The sequence below is a fragment of the Polypterus senegalus genome, chromosome 1 (genome assembly GCF_016835505.1).
Source record: "Polypterus senegalus isolate Bchr_013 chromosome 1, ASM1683550v1, whole genome shotgun sequence".
NCBI classification, from domain to species: domain Eukaryota; kingdom Metazoa; phylum Chordata; class Cladistia; order Polypteriformes; family Polypteridae; genus Polypterus; species Polypterus senegalus.
Window position 1 is genome coordinate 39,309,439 of NC_053154.1, and position 25,054 is coordinate 39,334,492.

Below are 25,054 nucleotides of genomic sequence, written 5' to 3' on the forward strand. Positions count from 1 at the left end.
GAAAAATCCTCACTCCATGTACTGTATTTATTTGCTCTTACACCTATGTTATTATTTATATACAGTATGCTTATTTTAATTTATTGCAACTGTGAGCAATGTAAATAATCTTACTTTTTATTAAATTAAAAAAATTTCAGAGCATGGTGTCAAACAAATTCTGTCAGCTTTAGAAATTTTTTGGCAAAAATATATTCCTTTTTTTTTTTTTAATTTACCTTCTGAGAAGTCATGTGTTAATTGGTACTGTAACTGTTGCTGAACTTGTTTTGGCATCATTGATTATCTTCTTACCTGATTCAGCTCCAGCGTAATTAGAAAACAAATTTGACAAAAGCTTAAGTGAAGACTTCTGGTAGAGTCCAACCACTGTTTCATTCAGGGGGTCTTTGTTCTTCTCCAGCCATCCACTAATGTTGTAATCTACTGTGCCAGCATAGTGCATCAGTGCGAAGTGAGCCTCCGCCTTCCCCTTTACCACTCTGGGTTTCTGGAAGTTGTGGGACTTGCCCAGATGGTTGTCATAAAGCTTGGCTTTAAATGTCATGTCTGAAGCCTTCGGGAACATGCACTCCTCTTCAAGGATGGACATGATTCCCAGAGGCTGAAAGTTACAACATACAGTACATTACTTAATCAGTTTTTATTTTGCTTTTTTAGTTTAAATATATTTTACATTTAAAAAACATGATATGTGATACATACACTGTACATATATGCACTATCTTTTATTATTATTATTATTATTATTATTATTGGTAACTTAAGCAGTGTGTCTCTACTTCTAGAAGTTATGCAAAATCACTTTCCATGTGAGTCATTTCCAAATAACAGCTTGTTTCCATCACACTAATCTTTTTCATAAACAATTTAATCATGTCATCTCTTATTCTCCAATTGCTTAAACTGAAAATATTCCACTCCTTCAATCTTTCTTCAATTGTTCGTGTTTTCAGTGATTCCTTACATACACTCTTGCATTCTGAGGCCCACTTAATCCAATTCATGGTCTCAGGGGGCAGAAGCTTTTATTGCAAGATTGGAGCCAACCCCAGATGAAGTGCTTTGTCCATCCAGGATCCATTCATGCACACAACCACATTGTGCTAACGTAAATTTGAAAGTTAACGTTGTTACACTATGCAGTGTGTGGAATGTTGGAAAAAACCCACATAAATATAGGGAGAAGGTGCAAACGTGACAGAAGCAACAACTGGCCATGACATCTGAACCCAGGATGCTGGATCCATGAGTCAGGGGCTCTAACCACTGCTTCATCAATGTAAAATGTAAGGAGATGGCTATATTTGTAGCCTTCTTAGCATTACATTTACCCTAAGAAAAAATTAGTCAAAAATACAATAGGGAAAGCAATAGGAAAGTCACCAGGCATATGAAAGAGTTTAGTACTATATACATCAGTTTCAGTATCTGTGTCAGCATCTGATGACTAATTTACATTGTCATCACTATTTCTTGATTCAACTAATGGTTAAGTTTCAGTTTGTTCAAAACTAGTTTTAAAGCTTCTTGTTTACACACTCTGTGTTTTGGTTGAAGTCTCCGACCCACTCACGAATATTGTTGAATTACATTAGAGTGGCCAAATTCATGGAAATATTATTCATTTTTTGAAGCATAATATTATTTTAACCATTTGATGGCCTCAGAATACTGTCTCAAGAGTTATATGGGTTTAATACTGTAAAGTGAAGCATTAAACTTCACCCAGAGCATGACTTGGGCTTGGCCGTAATTACATATAACATTCTGAGCCCAAGTCATGCTCTTGGTTAACGCTAAGGAGGTTAACAAAGGCACATTCAGATTGTGATCAAATGGAAATGAATTAAAATATAATACACCTTTGTATTGCATTTCAAACTGGCATGAGTATAGCATGTAATGTTGCATTAAATTTATGACACAAAGGCAGTCAAAATGAATGCATTATACAGGCTGGATTGCACTTCATTTCGGCATGGATAATTTTCCTTGATGTTTCATTTACTTTCTAATATAATGTGCCGTATTCTGTTCTATTCAAAATTTTATTGTAGTTCTTCAAATGTTACATTTTTACTGGTAAAAAAATGTGCTATCACATATTAAATTATAAGGTTTATGAATCGAGTTGCCTATTTTTTGCAATCCATATTTCAATTCATGTAAACAGTTCATTCAATTTCTGTATGAATTCCATTTATTTTACCAAAATTAATATGTCTAAAATAAATGTATGATTTAAAGAACAACAGTAAATACTCAATCTTTCAGGCAGGACACTATGTAATTAATGTTCAACCGTAAATTAATGTACTATTGCATTAGTCAAGATAACTTTGTAGCAAGAAATGTGGTCAAATCTGAATATGAACAACTAAGATCAGGAATATTAGACCAATTATATCTTCCATCGAGTACCTCTTCATCTAGATTAAGTGCCTAATAATTCATGAAACACATTTAAAAAGTTAAACATTCCAAGTCTCAACCTTCTCAATGAGGTCAATGCAGGCCTGCAGGTCCATTCCAAAGTCAATGAATTCCCAATCGATTCCCTCTTTCTTGTACTCCTCTTGCTCCAGCACAAACATGTGATGATTGAAGAACTGTTGCAGCTTTTCATTGGTGAAATTTATGCAGAGCTGCTCAAAACTATTGAACTGTAAAAGTACACAGAGATATAGTATCACAACTAGTGTTTTTGCCAATTCCAATAAAAACAAAGCCTAACGTTTTGGAATCCTGGAATATGATGACACTAGTACTCAGAACGTTCATCAAAGGTTTCATTTGGCAACTGGTTCTTTACAGCAGTAGAAAAGTATTTTTTTCCCCTGGTTGCCTATTGATAGTGTCTTTTATGTCAAAACGCTACTGACAATACACCGCAATACATTGGGTTCATGTAAATATTTTCTTTCTTTATAATATGCAGCACATATTTATGTGCAAATCAATAAACAGTAGTACATTTTTCAGTACAGTAACTAGCATATTTGTTTCCATATTTTCCACCAGTCATGCCCCCAGTTATCCATAATTCAATTAAAAAATGCATCCCATGTCTTAAATTATTGTTTCCTTCAATAATGCCATTCACTGAGAAAAAAGATAAAAAAAAAATATACATTGAAAATGTTACTATCAAAATGAAATGTAGATTTTGCAAATTTTAAATAACATTCCAGTAGTTTAATATTTTTGCTTAAGTGCTTAATAATGCCAACGTAAAACAGCAGTCTTTTTGAGATCACAGTCTCTCTTGCCTTCTAATTAGTGCAGTGCTGTTTTATTTACTGTGTGTACTCACATCAAAGATCTCAAAGCCTGCAATGTCCAGCACTCCTATGAAGTACTGACGGGCCTGTTTGGTATCCAATGACTGGTTGATCCTCACCACCATCCAGTTGAACATTTTTTCATACACTGACTTCGCCAGTGCTCCAATGGAGTATGACACCTGTGGTACCAAATAAAAGTCACTGTGGAATGAGGTACAGCACAAAGAACTTGAACAATCATGTGAGTTAAAGTCACATTTTACTTTCATTTGACTACTGTTCCTTATGGAGAAATGTCTGTATGATTTGATTGAGTAGTTTCATGGACACTTGACTATATGCTTGCCTGTGTAGAAGTCATCAAAGCCTGACCTTTTAACCCAAAGTGATACATGACTATTAGTTGATCCTCACCCTCGAACAGAGATAGATAGATAGATAGATAGATAGATAGATACTTGATTAATCACAAGGGGAAATTCACAAGTAGTAAAAAGTGTCCAAGAATGGAGCCCACATAAAAGAAAATGGTAGAAATGATCAGAGAGATAGAGAAAAAGGTAGAAAGATAAAGAAAGATAAAGTTGTACACGGAGCTGCTGGAAAGGCTGCCACTCACGATGTCGCCTAAAGGTACTGTTAATAGCTAAACTGTCCAAATATCTCGTCCAGACACTTCTTAAAGGCTGTCCACGTTTCTTATTCAACTGCTTATTTGGTTAGTTTGTTCCAGATTCCTACAACTCTTTAAGTAAAGAAGTGCTTCCTGATTTCCATCCTAAATGCACTTGCAGTTCAACTAGCTCAGCCTGATTAGAGTAACAGTGAACTAAAATAACCTAACCAGTCCCAAACAAATGATGGCAGTTCATGAAGTACAACCATCCAGTTTTACTCCTTGTTTCTAACTGCATATTCTGTTTCTAAATGACATTCTCTGTTTATCATTTCCATTTCTTACCTGTTGGACATTTTGACCTTTGGTGACAAACTCGTTACCAACTTTGACTCTGGGATGGCAAAGACCCTTTAAAAGGTCTGCAGAATTCAATCCCATGAGGTATGCTGCTTTGTCGGCATCTAAAAAAAAAAAAGACTTGCTTCATGCTTTTTATACACCTGTCTTTTCCAAGTTAAATTGCTGTTCAGTTGTCTTTGTCGCATTACTTATGTGTGAATAACAGCAGTTTTTTTTTTTTTTTTATGAATCTGCTTAGTAAAGTGTTTGGATCTAGTATTAGCCTCATTTCAACGTTCTTCTATTTCCAGATGGAATCCAAACTAAATCCCTAGTAAAAAGGACAACAGAGCAGAAACCCCTTCGAAGTAAACATCATCTCAGCCAAGAGGTTTCATACTTTCTTAATTTTAAAAACAGTGTTGCCCATTTTGTCAACTCGCAGACGAAGATGTAAACCTTTTAAAACACGTGTTGTCTATATGCTTGCCATTAATGAGTAAACATTTTGAATAATTAATAGAAAAATGAGGCTACCCACATGTTCAAATCTAATTACATTTTTTCCTAATTATTGTGGCAGAACTGTTTGACATTTTGACCTTCATTGTGCAGTATTTTAGTAGCAAGACTTTTTATTGGCTGCAGTTTAAATTATAGTTGTAAATTCTATTGTAATAGTTTTTACCTCAGCGTCTACTTACTGTAGAATTCCAAATCACAAGTTAAAGCATTTTACTTAAGAATTATTCAAATGATCTGTAAATAGTAGCAATACTATGAACCGCTCAGCAGCGTCGATGGAAACTGACCCTCTGTGCCATCAGGCTCAGCCTGCTCCTCTCGCTGCTTCTGCTTGAACTTCATATTCCCATAGTGCATGATAGCTCCAGTTAGCTTGTACACAGAGTTCTTCTCCTCTTGAGTAAAGCCCAGTACATCAAAAGCACTCTGAAAGAAAACAGAACAATTCTTTGACAATAGTAGTCACCATTCATCTATGCTGGAACTCAGAAAAATGTCAGACACTTAGCATAAGGTTAAGAGAACAACAGTAATATGGTGGGTTGGTAGTGGTATCAGGATTTGGGAGGAACATTGGAGGATAACAAATGGGTGAATACCCAACCTTTTTAAATTTTCAGAACAAAGCTGACTAGCTACCATCTGCTTTAAGGGTAGGACAATTATTTGTACACATGGTCTTCCTAGGGCAATTACCTTTTCTTTTTGTTTGTTAATACACAAAAATAATCTTATTTGTTGTATTATTCTCCTATGTGGCCCATCAATATACTTCATTTTATTAAAACACTTTGTGTCTATATTTGTCCTGAACAGGCAGAGAGTGGTCTTGTGGCGTTACACACTTTAGAGAAAGTAGAGAGTTCAGTCCATGGCTCAGTTTTTTAGTCTTGGCAAAGCCTCCTCAGGACTCTGCATGGATTTTCCTTTACCCCTTCATGCACTTTTAGTAGCACGTTGGTTCACCAAACGCAGTGGATGCCTAAGAGTCTGTTGCTCTTTGATCTAGAAGGTTTTACGCCAAGATTAACATACATCTTTCATATTCATGAAAAAGATGGCTCTAACCTGCCAACAGGTGGTCCAAGCTATTAAAATGGCAAATTAAATCATTATTGGAATTAGATCACAAAAGAATTAAATGGAAATCAAGTCAACTTTCTACAGCTTCATCTCCCAAACAAATAAAATTGATTAAGTTTCACTAATTGCTTGAATATAATTTATCCATTAAATCATGTTGCAGTCATATTATGTTGACTCTGGGTTACAATAATGCCAGTATAGATCCCTGAGCTGTGAGACAGACAGCAGTGCCTACTGTTATCACTGTACCCTTCATGGGGGGCAGTCATGTTTGTCCATCATTTAATAGTGATATGCACTCATTCATGTGGGTGCATTGTAAAATATCACATAGTCAAATGATGCAGCCATTTTCTTATAAATCCCCACAATAGAACGGGTTGTTGACATCACTGATCTAGTATTAGGGGTGTGAAAGAAAAATTAACTGCTTACAAGCTACTAAGGGTTAACAGCTGACAAAGCCGCTTTGCTATAACGGCAGGTTATTCATACAGGCGTCTGTCATAAGACAGGGTGCAGTAAGCTGACCAAAGACAATTTCCAGTTTCTTAGGAACGCGTCTCTTTGACACAAGAAAGATGACCGTTTGTTCTTTAGGGTCTATCTGACAAGTGAAAAAAATAAGAACAGATGGTCCATTAGCATAATAAAAATAAAATGCTTAAGTAAACAATATTATGTTTTTTAATAAATAATGGGAATGGGGAGGAAGAAGAAATTATAAAAAGCCAATAGAAAAAAACTGTAACTTTGCTCTTCTGCCTTGCAACGTAGAATCCACGTCCTCATCTGTGACTGAATAAAAATGTAATTGATTGACCTATAGTGGGTTGGCACCCTGCCCAGGATTGGTTCCTGCCTTGTGCCGTGTGTTGGCTGGGATTGGCTCCAGCAGACCCCCGTGACCCTGTATTCGGATTCAGCGGGTTGGAAAATGGATGGATGGATGGATTTACCTATTCCTGTCTTCCGTGGGGGGGGTTTTGGGGGATTTCTTCCACAGGGGAAGAACACAGAATCCCAAGAATTAACAATGGTGGTTTGCGGATGAGCTGGCTGTCCATCATTTCACAACATGATTTTCTGAAAATCACCCACATGAAAGTACTTTTTAGTATTAAAAGATAGAAAGAAAATGACAGTTTCCCTTTAAAATAATCTAATTTAACAATTAAACTAATGTAATTTTTATGTTTATTAGCTTCTGAATTGGTATTAAAATTTGAAGACTAATGAATTTTTCCTGTATCACCAGATAGACAGTTAGATATAAAAAGGCACTATAATTAATAAAACACCATATAAAGGTGATAGATAGATAGATAGATATCTTATTGATCCCACGGTAAATAAATGTAAGTACCAGTAACCAAGGATTATATCAGGTTATATATAAACGTTTAAGTATTCACCATACAAATAATATTAAGCAAGTACAGTACACTGGGGTTGTAATCTTACAGTTCAATACAGTTAATGTAGATGGCACAAAGCGACAGATGGTATATTATAATAAAGTAACAGATACTAAAGTGACATAATATTAAAGTAAAAGTAAATAAAGTGACATGGCTTATGCTGACAGGATAACATGTTTAAAGTGACACATTATGAAAAATGGTTATATAGTAGTAACCAAGTAGTGAGATATCAGAAGTAGTGTATAGCTAATATAACTAATCTAGCACTCGTATATCTGCCCCATCCTCTGTTTTTGGAAACCACTTATTCTGTTTCAAGGCTTTGAGGAGCCAAAGCCAATTCTAGAAGCATTGTCTGAAAAACAGGAAACAGCTCTAGGCAGGATGCAGGTTCATGACCGTGCACAATCATGCAGACGCCTTCATATCGGGCCAGTCCTGTCTGATATGAACATGGGAGAGTGTTCATAACCCACATAAACAGTGAATGAGGCTGCAAATAAAACCCAAGTGCCCAAAGTAAAGAAGAAGCAACATTAGCTACTCTACTGTCATGCTACCCAAATATCAGCAAGTTGGAATTGTAGTGTAAGATACGTAGATAAGTACTACTGTATGTCTTAAGGGACAGAAGAATGATCTGGAATCAGTACATCCACAAAAAGGGAAAACATTCTCAAATAATTCACAGCAACATCTGTCAAGCTATTGCCCTTTGGGTCATGCAGTGTCCATAACAATGAAATGAATAGATGACACAAAGAAAGCATAACGGTTTCTTTTGTTTAATTAATTTACTGTCACATTTGTATGAACAACTTACATCAGTGGCAATCAGCTCATCTGCATCATCGATGGAGGCCACTGTGACCTCTCCTTGTGAGATGAAGGCGTAGTCATATGGGTTGTTTGTAATTAGTAACATTTCTGTAAAATAATAAGTAAAAAAATTATTTTTACATGGTCTGCATTTATGCAGTAAAAGCCTATTAATGCTATTGCCAATGTCTTTGGTAGTTTCCCCAAGCACCCGTCCTTTTTTATTTAATTTTCTTGCACTAAAATAAGAGATCATGTGGGGTGGGCACTGACCCAGAAGTTCTGGCTTCTTGTTGGACAGAATTTGATAGAAGATATGATAATCTCTTTCTGCCTTGAGCTGAAAGATCACACGAGATTTCTCCAGGAGATCTAAGCATGAAACAGATAAATGCCATCATGTGAAATTCAGACAAGAGTCAGTATAACATAGAGGGAATTAAAAAAACAAACATCATTCTCACATGTTTCAATATCAGCTGATGCCAGCTTCCCAGTAGCTGCAAAATGAATTCGAATAAATTTGCCCTTGGGAATGATGAAAAAGAAAAGTAAATAGCCGTGATATTTTCAAACTCGAAGCAGGCTGAAAAATATGATTTAGATACTCACAAAACGAGATGAATTATCATTCCTGAGAGTTTTGGCGTTACCAAAGGCTTCCAGGGCTGGGTTGGCCTGAATGATTTGATCTTCCAGGGTCCCCTGTGTTTTAACAGATACAACTTTCAGTTATGTCGCCCTGCCAAAGCACACTTTAGTTACCACTCTGAGCAAACTGACCTTGTTGGAGGCGGCTGAATCTTTCTTTGCACCTACAGCAGCAATGCTAGCAAAGTACTGAATGACTCTCTTGGTATTTACAGTCTTCCCAGCACCAGATTCTCCACTGTGAATTAATAGTAAGTTTTATGAATTGTGGCGGCCTTTGTTGAATGAATTAGAAATCTATGGTAACTCAAATAACATCTTATGGTCTAACTCCACCATGTCCTAAGTATAGTTGCTCAATTAACAATTGATGTAAATTTTATTACAAAATCAGTATAAACTGAGGCTGCGTCCACACTACTAGGTCTTCATTTGAAAATGGCTATCACCAATAGCGTTTTCATATCGTTTTATGTATGTCCATGCACACTAACAGTACATAGATGATCGCCTGGATTGGGGTTGTGTGCATCAGCTGAAAAATCACCTGCCATGGAATTTATTGCAAAACTGTAGTGACATGTGACTTTTGCACATGTATGCAGCACTCAGACGATTCAAAATCCAATTTAGATGCATACAGGTAAGCAATACAACAAGCATCATGGATGGCAAACTCCTGTGTGTCCACTTTGTTGGAATATGGTTGTCTTCTGTGAAGGGTATTCAACGTTGTAATAAGCAGGATCCAATCAAAGAAGAGCTACATAATAAGCACAGACAAATCAGAGTGTGACATTTTCACACATTCACATTACTATGTCACGCCGGCATATTTAGAAAGGTACAGCACTAGAGGGCATTTTCAAAAGTCTCTGTTTTGAGGTAGTGTGGATGAAAGGGAAAAACAAAGATGAATGTCTTCTTTTTTAAATGAAAATGTAGCAGTGTGGATGCACTCTGAGAAAACACATATTAAAAATGTGAACAAATGGAATTGATCACTTGAACAATAATTATGCAATTAACATAAAACCCCACCTACAAGCAAATATCACTCAACATAAAGACAGTTCCCACCCTACTGGACCTTGACAATGGAAACTGACTTTTGGGATGTGGAATGTAACTCCTGCAGTGGGCCAAAATGGAGCTTGTGTAAGAAGTTCAAAGTCTGGGCTGAATACTGTCAGGTTTACCTATTTGAACAGTTTTGACTCTGGATAGAGACTTCTCAGTTGAGGATGTTCTCCTCCTACTGTCGAGTTGTTCTTGTTCCCAAGGTGAGGCCCTTGATAGGTGTGGGGAAGTTCACAAAAACCACTAAACACTTTACAGTTGGAGTTTTCTCCAGTGGGCAAGACTGTCACCCCTTTGCAAATTAAAGTTTCCTACAAGACAAATTGTCTAGCAGTTGTCCATATGCAACTAACAACTGATCAGAGTAATTTAGTCTTTTTAGAGACCTTTGCTTTTTTTGCTCGAAAGTGTACTAACTATGATTCTGTAGTCCTACCAGAAGACCTTAATGTTCCCATGGTGAATGATAGAAACAAATGGAGGAACATCCATCCATTATCCAACCCACTATATCCTAACTACAGAGTCACAGGGGTCTGCTGGAGCCAATTCCAGCCAACACAGGGCACAAGGCAGGAAACAAACCCCGGGCAGGGTGCCAGCCCACCGCAGATGGGGGAACAGGACTGCCCATTTAGAACTTGGCTGGTTTATTGTTATTGGATTTCTGTGCTGTCTAGAACAAACATCAGGTTCAAACACAGGGAGGCTAGTAAGTATTCTTGATACCAGAGTACCAAGGGTTAAACATTAATAATCGACTTTATTGTTGTGACATCTAGATCTGAGATTGTATGTTCTTAATGCTCATGTAAAAGAGGTACCGTATGGTTAACTTGTGCCCACTAAGTGGTGAACTGGCTCCGATGGATGGAGTGCATGCTGGAAAAATCACGTGAGTGTTGCAAGATTGCTTCTGTTTATGATGAGTTCAGCTCTGACCTACTGCATCTTAGGAGACATCACGTTCAGTGGGTCTGGGTGAACCATTTTCAAGAAGTCAGTAGTAGAGGTAGATGCAAAGAGCTGTGGCCAAGAGGGCTGGTGTTGCTGTGTCATGGCAAGGTGGACACCAACAGTAAGGGAAGCTGTCAAGTTGAGTATTTTGGTAGTACAGATGCTGGTTTGAGAAACTCAGAGGTTAAGAAGGTAACAATCACAGTAGTGACTGGAACATAATCCTTTGTGCTTGTGAGACCAAGGGGGATTAGTTTTGGATAATGCAGAAAAGGTAGACTGGGCATCTCCCTGGACTGTTACCACCAAATGTAGTGTACAAATCAGGATATTGGCAAAAGCTGAAAGGGGCAGTTTGATAAACTTCAAAGCTGGTTGGTCAGTTTATCTCTGAGGCTAAGGTCATGATGGTGATTAAAGATCTGCAGGTATGGATGAAAGCCAACCAAAAATGCCGAAAGCACTGAATATTATTGTTTTTTCTTGGCTGGAACCCCTATTTAATGTTATGTGGAATGTAACGATAGTGCCTCAGGAGTGGTTGTCACCATTTTTAAAAAGGGGAACAGGAGGGTGTGTTCTGTTTTCTGAGGGGTCACATTCCTCAACATCACTGGTAAAGTCAATGCTGGGGCTACTGGAATTGAGACTGTGTCAGATAGCTTATGCTTGGTACCAGAAGAAACAATGCAGACCCCATTCTTGTTGGGTAATAGTGGACCAGCTCTTCATCCATGCAGATGTTAAATGTTTTAAAGTAACGTGACAATTCATTTCACATGTTCTTTGTATACTTGGAAAAAGCTTGTGGTTGTATACCTTGTAATATCTTTTAGAAAGGGCTTCGGAAGTATGAGGTTACATGCTGTAGCAGTCATCACACTGTGGAGTTCAGCTATGTATATAATAATTTAGCAGATATATACAATAATAAATATAAAAAATGTGATTTTGCTGTGCCCTGTCTAGGGTTTGTTCCTGCCTTGTGCCCTGTGCTAGCCAGGACAGGCTCCAGCCCAACCCTAGCTGCGACCCTGGTCTAGATTAAGCGGGTTACAAAATGGCATGGCACTTTTGTTGTGTAGCATAACGGCTTAATGTCATAAAATACTGGAAAATTGAGGTCAAGAGGAGTAAGAAAATATCTTTAAGAATTAATTATACATAGTAATCATTAGGGTTCAGCTTGATTTCTGCTCACGATTGGTTTTCGTTTGCCCTGCCACACCTCGTACTTCAACTCAAACTTGACTGTCATTTATACAGAGGTATATTTTATTAGCAGACTGGACTCAATATTTAACACAGATTTTTTTCATCTGCTATTTAACATGAACTCTCTAAACTAACATCTTAAATGTGAGGAAAGAGAGGTAACACATATGCTGTCCTGTCCCCAGCAGCTGTAAGGCCCTGTAGCTCCAGGATGATACTTACGTGATCAGAATAGATTGATTTTCTCTGTCTGAAAAAAAGGATAAAATAAGCATATTAAATTGTAATTTTTCTAATCGTTTGTAAAGGTTAAATAAATTAAGGAATGGCATAGTCAATTAATATTATCTTCTAGCTACTATAATTAAAGGAATTCCCATCTAAGTGAACTGTTTAGCAAAAACCTGGGTGAAATATTACTTTGTGTTAACGATGTAACATCTTTCATATTATTCTAAATATTTTCTTTGCATAAGTACGATGATAGCTACCTGGAATATGTGCTAGTCAAATCAAAAATATCATAGCAACCAGAGGGTGCAGGCCTGTGAGGGACATGCTCCTCAGGATGCCACGGACTGCCCAAGGGGACGGGACTAATGGGAGAAGCCAGTTTAAAAGCAGCCCTGTGAGCAGCAGGTGGGGGGATTGTGCAGATACAGCCCTCCCGACTGTTAAATTCCACTGCCCCAGATGCATGGCTGCTGACAAGCCTAAGGTTTGGACCCTGGGCTTGAGTGAGCTGGGGAACAGTGCAGCATAGGGGTTGCCTCTGACCCCAGATGAGCGTAGGGAAGCAAAGCCAGGCAGCATGTCTGAGCGGACAAAGCAGCTGAAAGAGTGAGCCACAGATAAAGACCTGAGCAGTATGGCAGAATTGGCGTCAAAGATGGCAATAGTCCTTTTAAAGGCTACTCGCCAGCGATCAATGTAAAGCAGCTAAATCCGTTCTTCCGTCTCCCACAACCCCCAGGTTGTTATAATATTTTGTCAATTGCTATATCTCACCACAAAGGATATCTTAAACACTAAACAGGGTAAAACTAGGAGGCAGTCACACATTATTAGTTTTTAAACTGGTTATTCATTTGAAAACTTGTCTATATGGCTGCAAAATAAATATCTTTTTATTAAAGGATCTGGCAGTGAGAAAAATGAAGGCTTACCTGTCAGCATGTACTGATAGGCATTATCTGAAATGGAGAAAATATGAGGAGGAGCCTCAGTCCTTTTCTTGCCTCGGTAAGCGTTGACCACCTCTGCATTGTACACAGGTAGCCACTTGTAGGGGTTCACAGTAACACAGAACAGCCCAGAGTAAGTCTGTAAGTAGAAGCGACACCAGAGCTATTTAAATGTTTCATTTGGAAGCTCAAGACAGCTACAGAGCCCTCCAGTAGTATCTTAGAAAAGCAAAGTTTTTCATTAAAGGTTATGAAATTCCACTACTAATGTTACATCTGTTATCCACAGAAGTGATTTATTGTGATGGACCTCTGTTCAGACTTACGTAAATCATCCAGGCGGCATAGCGCTCTTTGAGATTAAACAGCACTGCGGGCTCATGCAGAAAAGTGAACATAGCCATATCCTCGATCTTATCGAATTTAGGTGGGTTCTGTGGATGGACATCTGCCTCCTTCACTGTTAAAGTCTGTGAAAACATCAAACAGACAAATGAAAAACTAAAAAATGCAAATAAGCAAGGCTCATTATCAGCCTCTTAGTATTCCTTCCCCCAGGTACCATGGACCTTCTACCAGATTTAACAAATTTATTTATTTACTTGCTGCGTTACTTGGCATCACCCCTGAAATTTTATAAGACAGTGGGCCTCAGTTAATCAGGTGTATTAGAAGTACCTAACTAAGTACTTTTCTGTATATAATATTAGTAGCTTTTGTTCTTTTTATTGTTATCAAAGGCTAATGTTATTGGCAAGCAGTGATGTGTAGTGGTTAAGGCTCTGGGCCTAGGACTTCAAACCTTTCTGTGTCAACGGACGGATGAGCTCAAATCTGAGTGACTGTCTCAACTTCTTGACATGCCCTCCTCACTCACAAAACCTGTCCTGCCAGCGTCAGTTTCAGTCAGTCAGAGCCACATTTCCATCTTTAGAATGTGAGGGGAACCAAACAAAGTGTGACAAAACTCATACGTAAGATATGAGAATGAATAAACAACTCAGAGTCAATGCCAGGCTCAATCACGGGTCCCAATTCAGAGTCAATGCCAGGTTCAGTCGCGGGTCCCTGGAGGTGTAAGGCAGCATTACCCACTGTGCCACTGTGCTGCATGAGAGGAATATATCAAACACTTTAAAGTTGTTCCTGTGTCTACGAATTTGTTATAATGATTATTTGAATGTTACTTCCCAAAAGGTAGTTTTGGCAGTGAGATGAACTGGTTTTGCAAATTTTCACTTAATTTATTAAGAGAATAAGGACAGTGTTGGGCGTCACAGTGGCGCAGTGGGTAGCGCTGCTGCCTCGCAGTTAGGGGACCCAGGTTCGCTTCCATGTTCGCTTGCATATTCTCCCCGTGTCTGCGTGGGTTTCCTCCCACAGTCCAAAGACATGCAGGTTAGGTGCATTGGCGATCCTAAATTGTCCCTATTGTGTGCTTGGTGTGTGTGTGCCCTGCGGTGGGCTGGCGCCCTGCCCAGGGTTTGTTTCCTGCCTTGCGCCCTGTGTTGGCTGGGATTGGCTCCAGCAGACCTCCGGTAGGATAATGGATGGATGGATAAGGACAGTGTTCTCATGGCAGCTAAGACAGAAGCAAAATTTCACATGCATTTTTATTTGGCTTTTCTCACTAAGAATTAACAACCCTACAAAAATGCTGCACATGGCTCTGTTTCTGTAGGTGGAAAGAATAAAGCCTAATAGTTTAGATAAATCCATCCATTCTCTAACCCGCTGAATCCAACCACTGGGTCACCGGGGTCTTCTGGAGCCAATCCCAGCCAACACAGGGCACAAGGCAGGAACCAATCCTGGGCAGGGTGCCAACCCACCGCAGGACACACACAAACACACCCACACACCAAGCCCAATTTAGAATCGCCAATCCACCTAACCTGCATGTCTTTGGATTGTGGGAGGAAACCGGAGCGCCCGGAGGAAACCCACGCAGACACGCAGAGAACATGCAAACTCCACGCATGGAGGACCCGGGAAGCGAACCCAGGTCTCCTAACTGCGAGGCAGCAGCGCTACCACTGCGCCACTGTGCCGCCCTAGTTTAGATAAATGTAAAGATAAAATTAAATAAGCTGGTATAGTTATAGCTGTGCTTAAATGCTTGACATCTTAATATCTGGTTTGTTGAAATCCTTATATGTCACCTTTTAATTCCTGCAAAGCACAGGAAAAATGTGTACTAAGACTCATATATTATATAACAGTATATATAATATGGGCAAAAGGCAGCACCAAGCCAGTGTATCACAAAGGACACACAGTTCATCAATCAGTCTTTATTTTATGTGGTATTATTTAGAAATTATACTACCACAAGACACATTCCAAAAACACAAGAACAAATTATCAACATAACAAAATAAAAAAATAATGTATTCATTTTCTAAACCATTTAATTCAGTTCAGGATTGGGGAGGCGTCACAGGAGCGCTAGTTCATTGCAGGGCAGACTCATTCCCACTTCCTGACTGGGCAAGTGAGTCTTACAAATGACCTGAAGGTGCACAGGGGTATCACTGGGCTGTTCAGAGAAGAATCAGAGCAGACGTAAGAAGAACACGGCCAGAAACACGACCAGCAGTCAAACCACAACTGTGATGCTGTGCTGAAGCAGTGGAAGCCACTGGGCCACCTGATAAATAGTTTAACTCCAGATAATTCAAAAATGGCTGATAAGTCACAGTGTAATAAACTGGTATAAAAAGATATTCCACCAGAGACGAAATACTGAAACAAACTACCAAGACATGTAGTTGAAGCAGAAACTGTGACTGGTATTGAGACAGAGCAGCTAAACAAATGAGCCTGATGGACTGAAAGGTCTCCTCTCATTTGTCAAATTTATGTTCTTATACGTATGCTAGAAGGATACCACAAACTATATGGGAATTACTGGTTTAATGAAATGGAGGAATACAACATATTAAAGCATGCAATTAAATCTCCTTCCTGCTTCAGGAATTATACAATTACAGCTAACAGCATAGCTGAACTTGCAGAACAATGGTGATGCTTTTTATCCCCAGAAAGGAAGGCTGCTTGTTTAAATCACTTTAAGGTCTGTGGAGGCTGCAGGGAGGAATGGACTTTAAACCACAAGGGCATCAGTTCAGTTTCTGCTTAGAAATCACAACGTGACCCTGAAAAGGCCACCTGCTCAGCCTGTGCTCCCAAAGTCGAGCGCTGTACGTCAAAAACTGCACATCATCTGTTTTAAATAAAGGCCAAGTGCACAATAATCAGCAAAGGTGTTGTTAGTTTTACATTGGATGTAAAGGAATAATCATTTGTCCCTGTTGACCTTAGAAGTGTTAAATCTTTAGACACGCCTGTGCTGACAGCATGTTGCAAGCAAGAGTTTATTTCTGCTAAGATCAAAACAGCTTTATTTTCCACAGTATGAACCTTTATGGCCTAAAAACATTAATAGAGCACAGTAGCCTTAAAACGCTACTGACAGCACCATTTTTTTTTTTGCTGTAATTTGCTTGCACTGGTCAGTTATCAGTGGATTCCTCATGCAAGTCTTTGTCACAGTCTAGTGCCATCAATAGACTTTGAAGTCATGTTTTTACCACATGGTAGCACAGTGGTTGGTACCATACATCTCCAACATGCTTACTGGCTCTCTTTTTCTGTGTGGACTGTCCTCCAGATACTCTTAGGGATTTCTTCCAAGCACGAAATATATGCAAGTTAGTTAAACTTAGACTCGAACCACTTACACCTGAACACCAGCAAGACCAAGGAGCTGGTGGTGGATTTTAGGAGGCTCAGGCCCCTCATGGACCCTGTGATCATCAGAGGTGACTGTGTGCAGAGGGTGCAGACCTATAAATGCCTGGGAGTGCAGCTGGATGACAAATTGGACTGGACTGCCAATACTGATGCTCTGTGTAAGAAAGGTCAGAGCCGACTATACTTCTTTAGAAGGTTGGCGTCCTTCAACCTCTGCAATAAGATGCTGCAGATGTTCTACTAGACGGTTGTGGCGAGTGACCTCTTCTACGTGGTGGTGTGCTGGGGAGGCAGCATAAAGAAGAGGGACGCCTCACGCCTGGACAAACTTGTTAGGAAGGCAGGCTCTATTGTAGGAGTAAAGTTGGACAGTTTAACATCTGTGGCAGAGCGACGGGCATTAAGCAAACTCCTGTCAATCATGGAGAACCCACTGCATCCACTGAACACTGTCATCTCCAGGCAGAGGAGTAGATTCAGTGACAGACTTTTGTCACCGTCCTGCTCCACTGACAGACTGAGGAGATCGTGCCTCCCCCACACTATGCGACTCTTCAATTCCACTCAGGGGGTGTAAACGTTAACATTATTCAAAGTTATTGTCTGCTTTTACGTGCAAATGGTAAATAGCCTGTATTTGATATAGCGCCTACTAGAGTTCAAGAACCCGCCTAGGCTTTACAACACAACAGTCATTCACCCATTCACACATACATTCATACGCTGGTGATGATAAGCTACTTTGTAGCCACAGCTGCCCTGGGGCACACTGACAGAGGCGAGGCTGCCAAACACTGGCGCCACCAATCCTTCCGACCACCACCAGCAGGCAAGGTAGGTTAAGTGTCTTGCCCAAGGACACAACAGCTGCATTCTCATGCCGGGAGCCAGGATCGAACCTGCGACCCTCCGATTGCTGGACAACCCGCTGTACCGACTGAGCTACTGCTGCCCCAGGGAATGTTGGTACGTGTCTCTGATGGTGCCCTTCACATGGCCGCTTCCTTTCTTGTATACAGTGCTGTTTGAAATGGCTCGAGACCCCTATGGCACTCTAAACTAATTTCCAAATTTCAAAATGAATGAATCAGTCATTCTCAAATGCCTACTTGTGTATATTCTCTTTTTCAACAAATCTGGAATGCCTTGCTCTCTGCTAACTCACTTTTTATTGTCAAAGGTAAATATTTGAACTTTCATTGTCATCTAAATTACAGAAAGTCATTTATTAACATGAATGTATCAAGATGTTTGACAGTTTCTTACCCGGCCATCTAATGTTTGTACGGTGACTTTGTCCCCTTCACGACTCGTCACTTGTGCCTTCACATACTCTTCCTTGGGGTCAGGCACAAAACACTCCTTCTTCATGTCAAAAGGGCGAGTCTGAGACTCCAGACGCTCCTTATCGGATTTACGCAGGAAGGGTGCAGCTGGGCCAAATTCTGCCATCTGAGCATCCCCCATTGTGACACACCTGAACATGTAAAAAGAGGGAGAGTTGTGCAAAGTGTGCCTTTGTCTAACTCACTGACCAGATTAATACAAATAAAATAAAAACAAACAAATAGCAGAAAGAGTTGGTAAAACCGAATGCTGAAAAAACAGTACAGAAATTAAAATGATTTAGTGGGTCAGACTATTTAAATTCCACACCAGGTACAATGACATGCTTCCCATTATAAATTCTTTGTTAAATTTGTATTCTCAAAAAAGCTGTAGTTAATCTTTTAAAGAAGGAGGGCCTGCTGCTTAGTGCTTAATCTTGCTGCTGCCATTTGCTTAAAACATAAATGAAAGAAGATTGAGAAGTGACTCAGAATTGGCCTGCAGTGCCAGGGTGGGTTTTGTTTTACAGCAGATGCTTCTAGCGTATCCTTCAGTTACTCACAGACGTGAAACCAATGGACCAGATGAGGTAAGAAGATGGATGGATGAATGGATTTGTCAATGAGGGACATGTCAATATCAGAGTTAGTTCCTGTCTTCCACTCAGTGCTACTGGCTCAAACTCTGGCTTCTCATGATCCTGCATTGTACTAAGTGGTATAAGAAGATGGGTAGATGAAAGGACTGATCTGTGAATAAAAGCATCCTTTGAAACACTAGCATCCCAGTCACCTTGAGCTGGATCTTACTGGGAAGGAGTGTTGGCTCAGTGCAACCCTGTATTGGAATTAGTTAGAATAAGTAAATGGGTGGCTGGATAAACACCTATAATAGGTGACATGATGCTGTACTTCTGACCTTCTGTGCTCTATGCATAGTCTTGTTATACACTGACATGTCTACAAATTACATGTAACTCATTAATGAACAGAAAAAAGGCAGAATATAAAAATATGTAACATAAGTATGGTGGCAGATAGCCTTGCCAACCACACAGAGACTGAGCCTTAAAGATTTAGAAAATTATCCAATTTGCATGAAATCAACCATTGCTCTTGGAATTCTGGCTCCTGTGACCAGCCAGTAGCTTAAACTTAATCACTTTACGAACAGGTATCATTCATTTAATTATCACCACACTTTTAGTCTGGTCAGTGGCAACATGCTAAGCTGGACAGACCAGGCCACCACATCCTTATCATATTATGAGCAATTTCTTCCAGCTCTCCTGGGAGAATTCCCATACTTTTCTGGGTCAGTCTAATGATAATCCTTCAAGCATGTTCTGTATCTGCCACGGCTTACTTCCGGGATGTTATGCTTTGTACGTCTCTAGCAGGGGCATCCTAGCAACATGCCGAAAAAATACTCCCAACTGTGGAAAATAAGCAGCTCTACTGTCAGGGTCCACCATACTGCTCACATCCTCACCATATCGTACAAATAATCTGAAATACACATTTTTGCAAAATAATCTCCTTATCAACTGATATTATAATAAGGCTGCCATCCCTTTTGTATGTCACAAAGGGTGACTAAATATTGGCTCCAATATTCTGAAATTTGGGGACCAACTGGCCAACCTGATTAAGTCCAGAAAAAGGCCATTAAACTGGAAGAGAGAGATATTTTATAAAATGTGCCTCTATGTGAAACACACTTTAAATTACATAGTCAGCCATATCTGGTCAATAACAATTCATCCATCCATTGTCCAACCCGCTATATCCTAACTACAGGGTCACAGGGGTCTGCTGGAGCCAATCCCAGCCAACACAGGGTGCAAGGCAGGAAACAAACCCCGGGCAGGGCGCCAGCCCACCGCAGATAACAATTCATCTGCTAGCTATATCTTAAATATTTAGTGATATGTCTTTTAATTATATTATTACATTTCAAGTCAAACCACTAGTCATTGTCTGCAAGTCTACATGTTTCCTTTGTATCTGTTTGGGATTTTTCGCCCAAATCCCAAAGGCATGGAGGTTAGGTTAACTGTTGGCTGGCCCAGGGTGGGCATGTGTCACTGGTGCCCAGGCCAAGATAGCCTCTGGTACTCACTACCCTGAACTAAATATATGGGTGATGGATTCATTCTGTCTCCAGGCCTCTAATCATGCTCTACAGTACACACATCTGCTATCTTAAATATAACATGAAATGTAACAGATTATGTTCTCATATCTGCTTATCTATACTAATAAAAGGCAAAGCCCTCATTGACTGACTGACTCACTGACTGACTGACTGACTCATCACTAATTCTCCAACTTCCCGTGTAGGTAGAAAGCTGAAATTTGGCAGACTTATTCCTTACAGCTTACTTACAAAAGTTAAGCAGGTTTCATTTCGAAATACTACACATAACGGTCATAATGGTCGACAACGTCTGCCATGTTGAACTTAGGTGGCTTCCCTGTGCTAACCGAAACCGATGTACGTACTTATTTCGGTGATATGACGCCACTGTTGGCCACCATATTGAACTTTCCAACATCACTAATTTTCCAACTTCCCGTGTAGGTAGAAGGCTGAAATTTGGCAGGCTCATTCCTTTTAGCTTACTTACAAAAGTTAAGCAGGTTTCATTTAGAAATTATACGCATAACGGTCGACAACGTCCGCCATGTTGAACTTTCTTAATTATGGCCCCATCTTCACGAAATTTGGTAGACGGCCTTCCCTGCACTAACCGTAACCAATGTACGTACTTATTTTGGTGGTATGACGCCACTGTTGGCCGCCATATTGAAATTTCCAATGGTCTTTGTTACTTATGGGCCTATCTTCAAGAAATTTGGTATGCGGGTTCCCAACACTAACTGAATCCTACTTACTTACATATATACGTCCATAGCCTGCAGCTCGGTCACCGTGTGAGGTGGTGTTGGGTCCCCCATCCCAACGCCTCCCACGTTGTTGGCTGCCTGCCTATATAAGGCAGTCCGTCGCTCCTGTCTCTACATTCCCTTCCTTGCTTCACCACAGAATTCACGTCTCCCTGCTGATAACTGCAGCCTTTTTATTTAATCCACAACTTTTCCGCTGTTTTATTGTTCGTTTATTACGATTATAGTTATTGTGTAGGTATTTTACATTTACTTTACATTGTTCAGGTACCCATTTCCTTTATCATTCTAACCGTACCCGCATTAATATGTCTATCGAGGTGATCACCATCGATCAAAGAACTGTCACTTACTGAGTGGTTTCCATGCCCGGAGATAGCACCTACCTTTTCCATTCTCTGTGTTACATATTGCACGGCCATATCAGGCTCACTCTTGATATCCGGAGGAACATTGTGTCTTATGTATTGAATGACTGGGACAGGTTCAAGGTGTGGACTGATGACGGTAAAGGAGATAATTAGACTACACAGGAGCACTATAAGAGTGAAATGCTTAAGCCCTTCACCTATAGTTCTGCATGTGAGTTGATGGCTGCCACTGAATTGTTCGGTTTTCGCTTTCAAGTGTACCGAAATGGCCAAATATTTTACACCTTTCGACAACCGCCAATGCCTCTTAAACATCTTAGATTCACAGGTGACGATTTCAGTAGTGGACACTTTGATGTTTATGAATGTTTAAACTCTCAAAAGCTGAATGTGAAGTTATCGATGAAACCGGTTGTATGCTTACAATGCTTGATAGATGCCGAATGTCACTTCAACACAAGTCTTGCAAATACTGCTGTAATTGAAACAACCATGAAACTCAAACCGATTATGACAGCAGCAATCTCGTTGTTTTTTCCAATCTAATTTTTTAACTCTTCATCTGTATATTTACAAACTTATACAGGAGAATGACTTAACTCATCTCCTACTCAAAGGTGTTCTTCCTGTTAGAATCCATGAATGGTGATGCATGTCTGACTGTGCCCTGTGAAGGACTGGCATAGCATTACGTGTAGGCATCTTCCATGTGCGCAGTGGAGATCGGACAGACAACTATTGTGACAAAATCATGAGTGTTAAGACAGGATGCTGCCTTGATAGCCTTTTGACCTGAGCAACGTTAGGATTATTTTGCCAATTGGTCGATGAACTTTCATAATAGTCTACATTTTTATACACACTAACATATTTATAAACTATAAACCGTGCACCTTAACCTGGGACACCAGTGATCTAGCTTACTTTGGTGATCACGCTCCGCTAACATCAGCAAGACAGCATCATTTGAATGACATGGACAGCTCTTAGTGCTGCAGTGCATCGAACAATTAGAAAACTGACAAAAAATATATAAGTGGGGACCCATGTGTGACCACATATGTAAGAATAGTTAACAGAAAGACCCATACGGCTGTCGCGAAACATACAGTCATGCGACTATGATTGACGAGGCTGCAAGTTTGTGATGCAGACTGTGACCAAGAGGTCTGACGCTGACCCTGCCAAAGTGAGAGTAACGTGAAACTGACCTTCATTAATTCCTCCTATCATGGTGTTTGAACTGTGGCGCCATTAGTATCATGGGTTCCTTTACAGTGCCACAGGAGTGAACTGGGTATCAAAACTGGCACGGGTATCCTTCAACAAGTGAGGTGACGAGGTTGACCCACTCGGCCCATTATTATTGTCATTTTCTTAAAATTTGTGATGAGTATGCGGCTCGCTACTTTCTATGAGCCTATGATATGAACTCTATCTAAACTTAATCTGTACACTGTTGTTTAGACACAACTTAAAATGGTTAGAAATAAAATTTAATGAAAAATAAAAATTTAGCAACACAGCTTACATGTTCTGTCCTAAAACCACTAATTATTGCTCACACCGATGACCAGAGAACAATAAAATGCATAATACATAACCTAAACTAATTATTAATACCAAAGAATTTAAATACTAGATATGAGATCAAATAAATTGCAATAATGTATATAGTAACTGAAATGTAGCGGTATCAAAACAGAAATCGGCAAGAGGCAGTTTTGACCAAATTTTTCGCTACAACGTTGTGTACTGACAACTAAAACAACGTGATGACGTAATACGGTACTGTATATTATATAGGACTACATAAATCGCAGTACCGGACAGATAATGTTTAGTAGTTTAGATAATTATAATGTCAAACAGTAACCGGTACATAAAATTTATTTAATGAAATGGACGGCCTATGATCAGACCAGAGTCCGCGGCCCACCGAGCATTGCCCAAATGCCCTAATGGCCAGTCCGCCCCTGCATTGCCATGAGCAGGATGACTGCAGCACTTCACCTGCCCAGATGCAGTGCGATGTCGTAATGTGCTCATGGCCTGAATTTGTGTGAAAGAATTGGTTTCTTTAAAATTGAAATTAGCTGTTAATCACAGTTGGTGCCAGTTGCCATTTTAAATTTTAAGTGAATGGTGCTAAAGTCTTGGATGCATGATGATGTCAATGTTGGTGAAAGAGATTATATATATTTCAGTTTTGATGTAAGAATTTGTCATATTTATCAGGTTTTAACAAATGAATCTGCACTAACAAGTTCTATAGGAGTAGAAACTCTAAGCTGTATGCACTTTTCTTAAACAAAAAGATGTGTTTCAGTTGTACTTTATCAAGCTTGCCTTTTTATAATACTATATGTGTAACCAAATTGTGGCGAGACCTCTTTAAGTATGAAGATGAACAAGTGTAGCCACCATAATTTAGTTTTTGTCATTTGAAAGAAACCAAAGTAAAAAGACTTGTGAAATCCAGGATTTTTTGTTTATGTGAGGTCAGACAATGTTAATAAAAGATTATTAAGTATTCATTGTGCAACATTATTTTAAAGTACAACTAATAAGGGCAATTGTGTAGCATCAGCAGCAAAAACACACCAACTTATTGTCAGGAACCAACTATTCCACCATCGGTAGTTACTTCTGTAAAATCATGTTACAGACAACATGCTATGCTAAGTCATAGAGGGTGTTATTTTAATGAGAATGTGTTTGAGTTCAGTTCTTGAAGTGTCAATTAGAAATGAAAGTCAGTTTTTATGTTAACTGCACAAACCTCCACTTTACTGCAAAAACCATCTGAATGCTTACTGCATCCTCGGGGAGGTTAAGATGAAGCCTTAATAACCATTTCTAATGACTGGACTGTTAATTACCAACGGATGTCATTGCATACATATATATATATATATATTGTAGCAGATAGAGGCGTGGTCCACCTCTAACACCCTCAGGTACCACTCTGAACACCAGGTGAAAGTATAATAACTATTCTTTTTATTATTATACAGTGCACAAAGCACCCTCAACTCTACACTCATAAACCACAAATAAATCAACCACAACAACACTATTCTCTTTCCTGCTCGCCCAGAAACTTCGCCCTCCTACCTCCCAGCTCAGCTCGCTGTCTGGGCTTTCCCACAATCCTTTTATACACCCTGACCCGCAGGTGTTCCTGCCCAATCAATCCACAGTTCCTTATTCCTTCCGGGTCAGGGCAAACAGTCCTTTTCTTCACCCCGGGAGCACATCGTTTCTTCCCGTCACATGACTATGACGTACTCCCGGGTTATAGGGCACATGCGAGCCTACGAGCCCCCTTACAGCGACGCCTGGTGGCCCCCAAGGTATCCAGCAGGGCTGTGTATAAACACTACATAGTCCATGATGCCCTGCTAAAACTTGGGGCATGATCATGCTGTCGGGAGAGCTCCTCCTGGTGGCCTGGGGGTGAGGGTCAGAGTAAAATGCCGGCAATCCACCACAATATATAT

General features: G+C 39.7%; 1 protein-coding gene across 1 annotated transcript in view; it reads right to left on the reverse strand.

The window, feature by feature from the left end:
- Window positions 1-25,054, reverse strand: part of LOC120525157 (myosin-6) — a 55,909-nt gene that overhangs the window by 25,613 nt on the left and 5,242 nt on the right. Inside the window, exons 3-16 of the mRNA XM_039747231.1 lie at window positions 18,209-18,419; window positions 13,513-13,656; window positions 13,169-13,325; window positions 12,225-12,252; window positions 8,883-8,988; window positions 8,712-8,804; window positions 8,564-8,627; window positions 8,373-8,471; window positions 8,104-8,207; window positions 5,058-5,196; window positions 4,249-4,367; window positions 3,317-3,466; window positions 2,496-2,666; window positions 295-604 (exon numbers count right to left, since the gene is read on the reverse strand). Of these exons, the coding sequence (XP_039603165.1) occupies window positions 295-604; window positions 2,496-2,666; window positions 3,317-3,466; window positions 4,249-4,367; window positions 5,058-5,196; window positions 8,104-8,207; window positions 8,373-8,471; window positions 8,564-8,627; window positions 8,712-8,804; window positions 8,883-8,988; window positions 12,225-12,252; window positions 13,169-13,325; window positions 13,513-13,656; window positions 18,209-18,409 (1,885 nt within the window). The 5' untranslated portion in view covers window positions 18,410-18,419. The remainder of the gene's footprint in view (window positions 1-294; window positions 605-2,495; window positions 2,667-3,316; window positions 3,467-4,248; window positions 4,368-5,057; window positions 5,197-8,103; window positions 8,208-8,372; window positions 8,472-8,563; window positions 8,628-8,711; window positions 8,805-8,882; window positions 8,989-12,224; window positions 12,253-13,168; window positions 13,326-13,512; window positions 13,657-18,208; window positions 18,420-25,054) is intronic.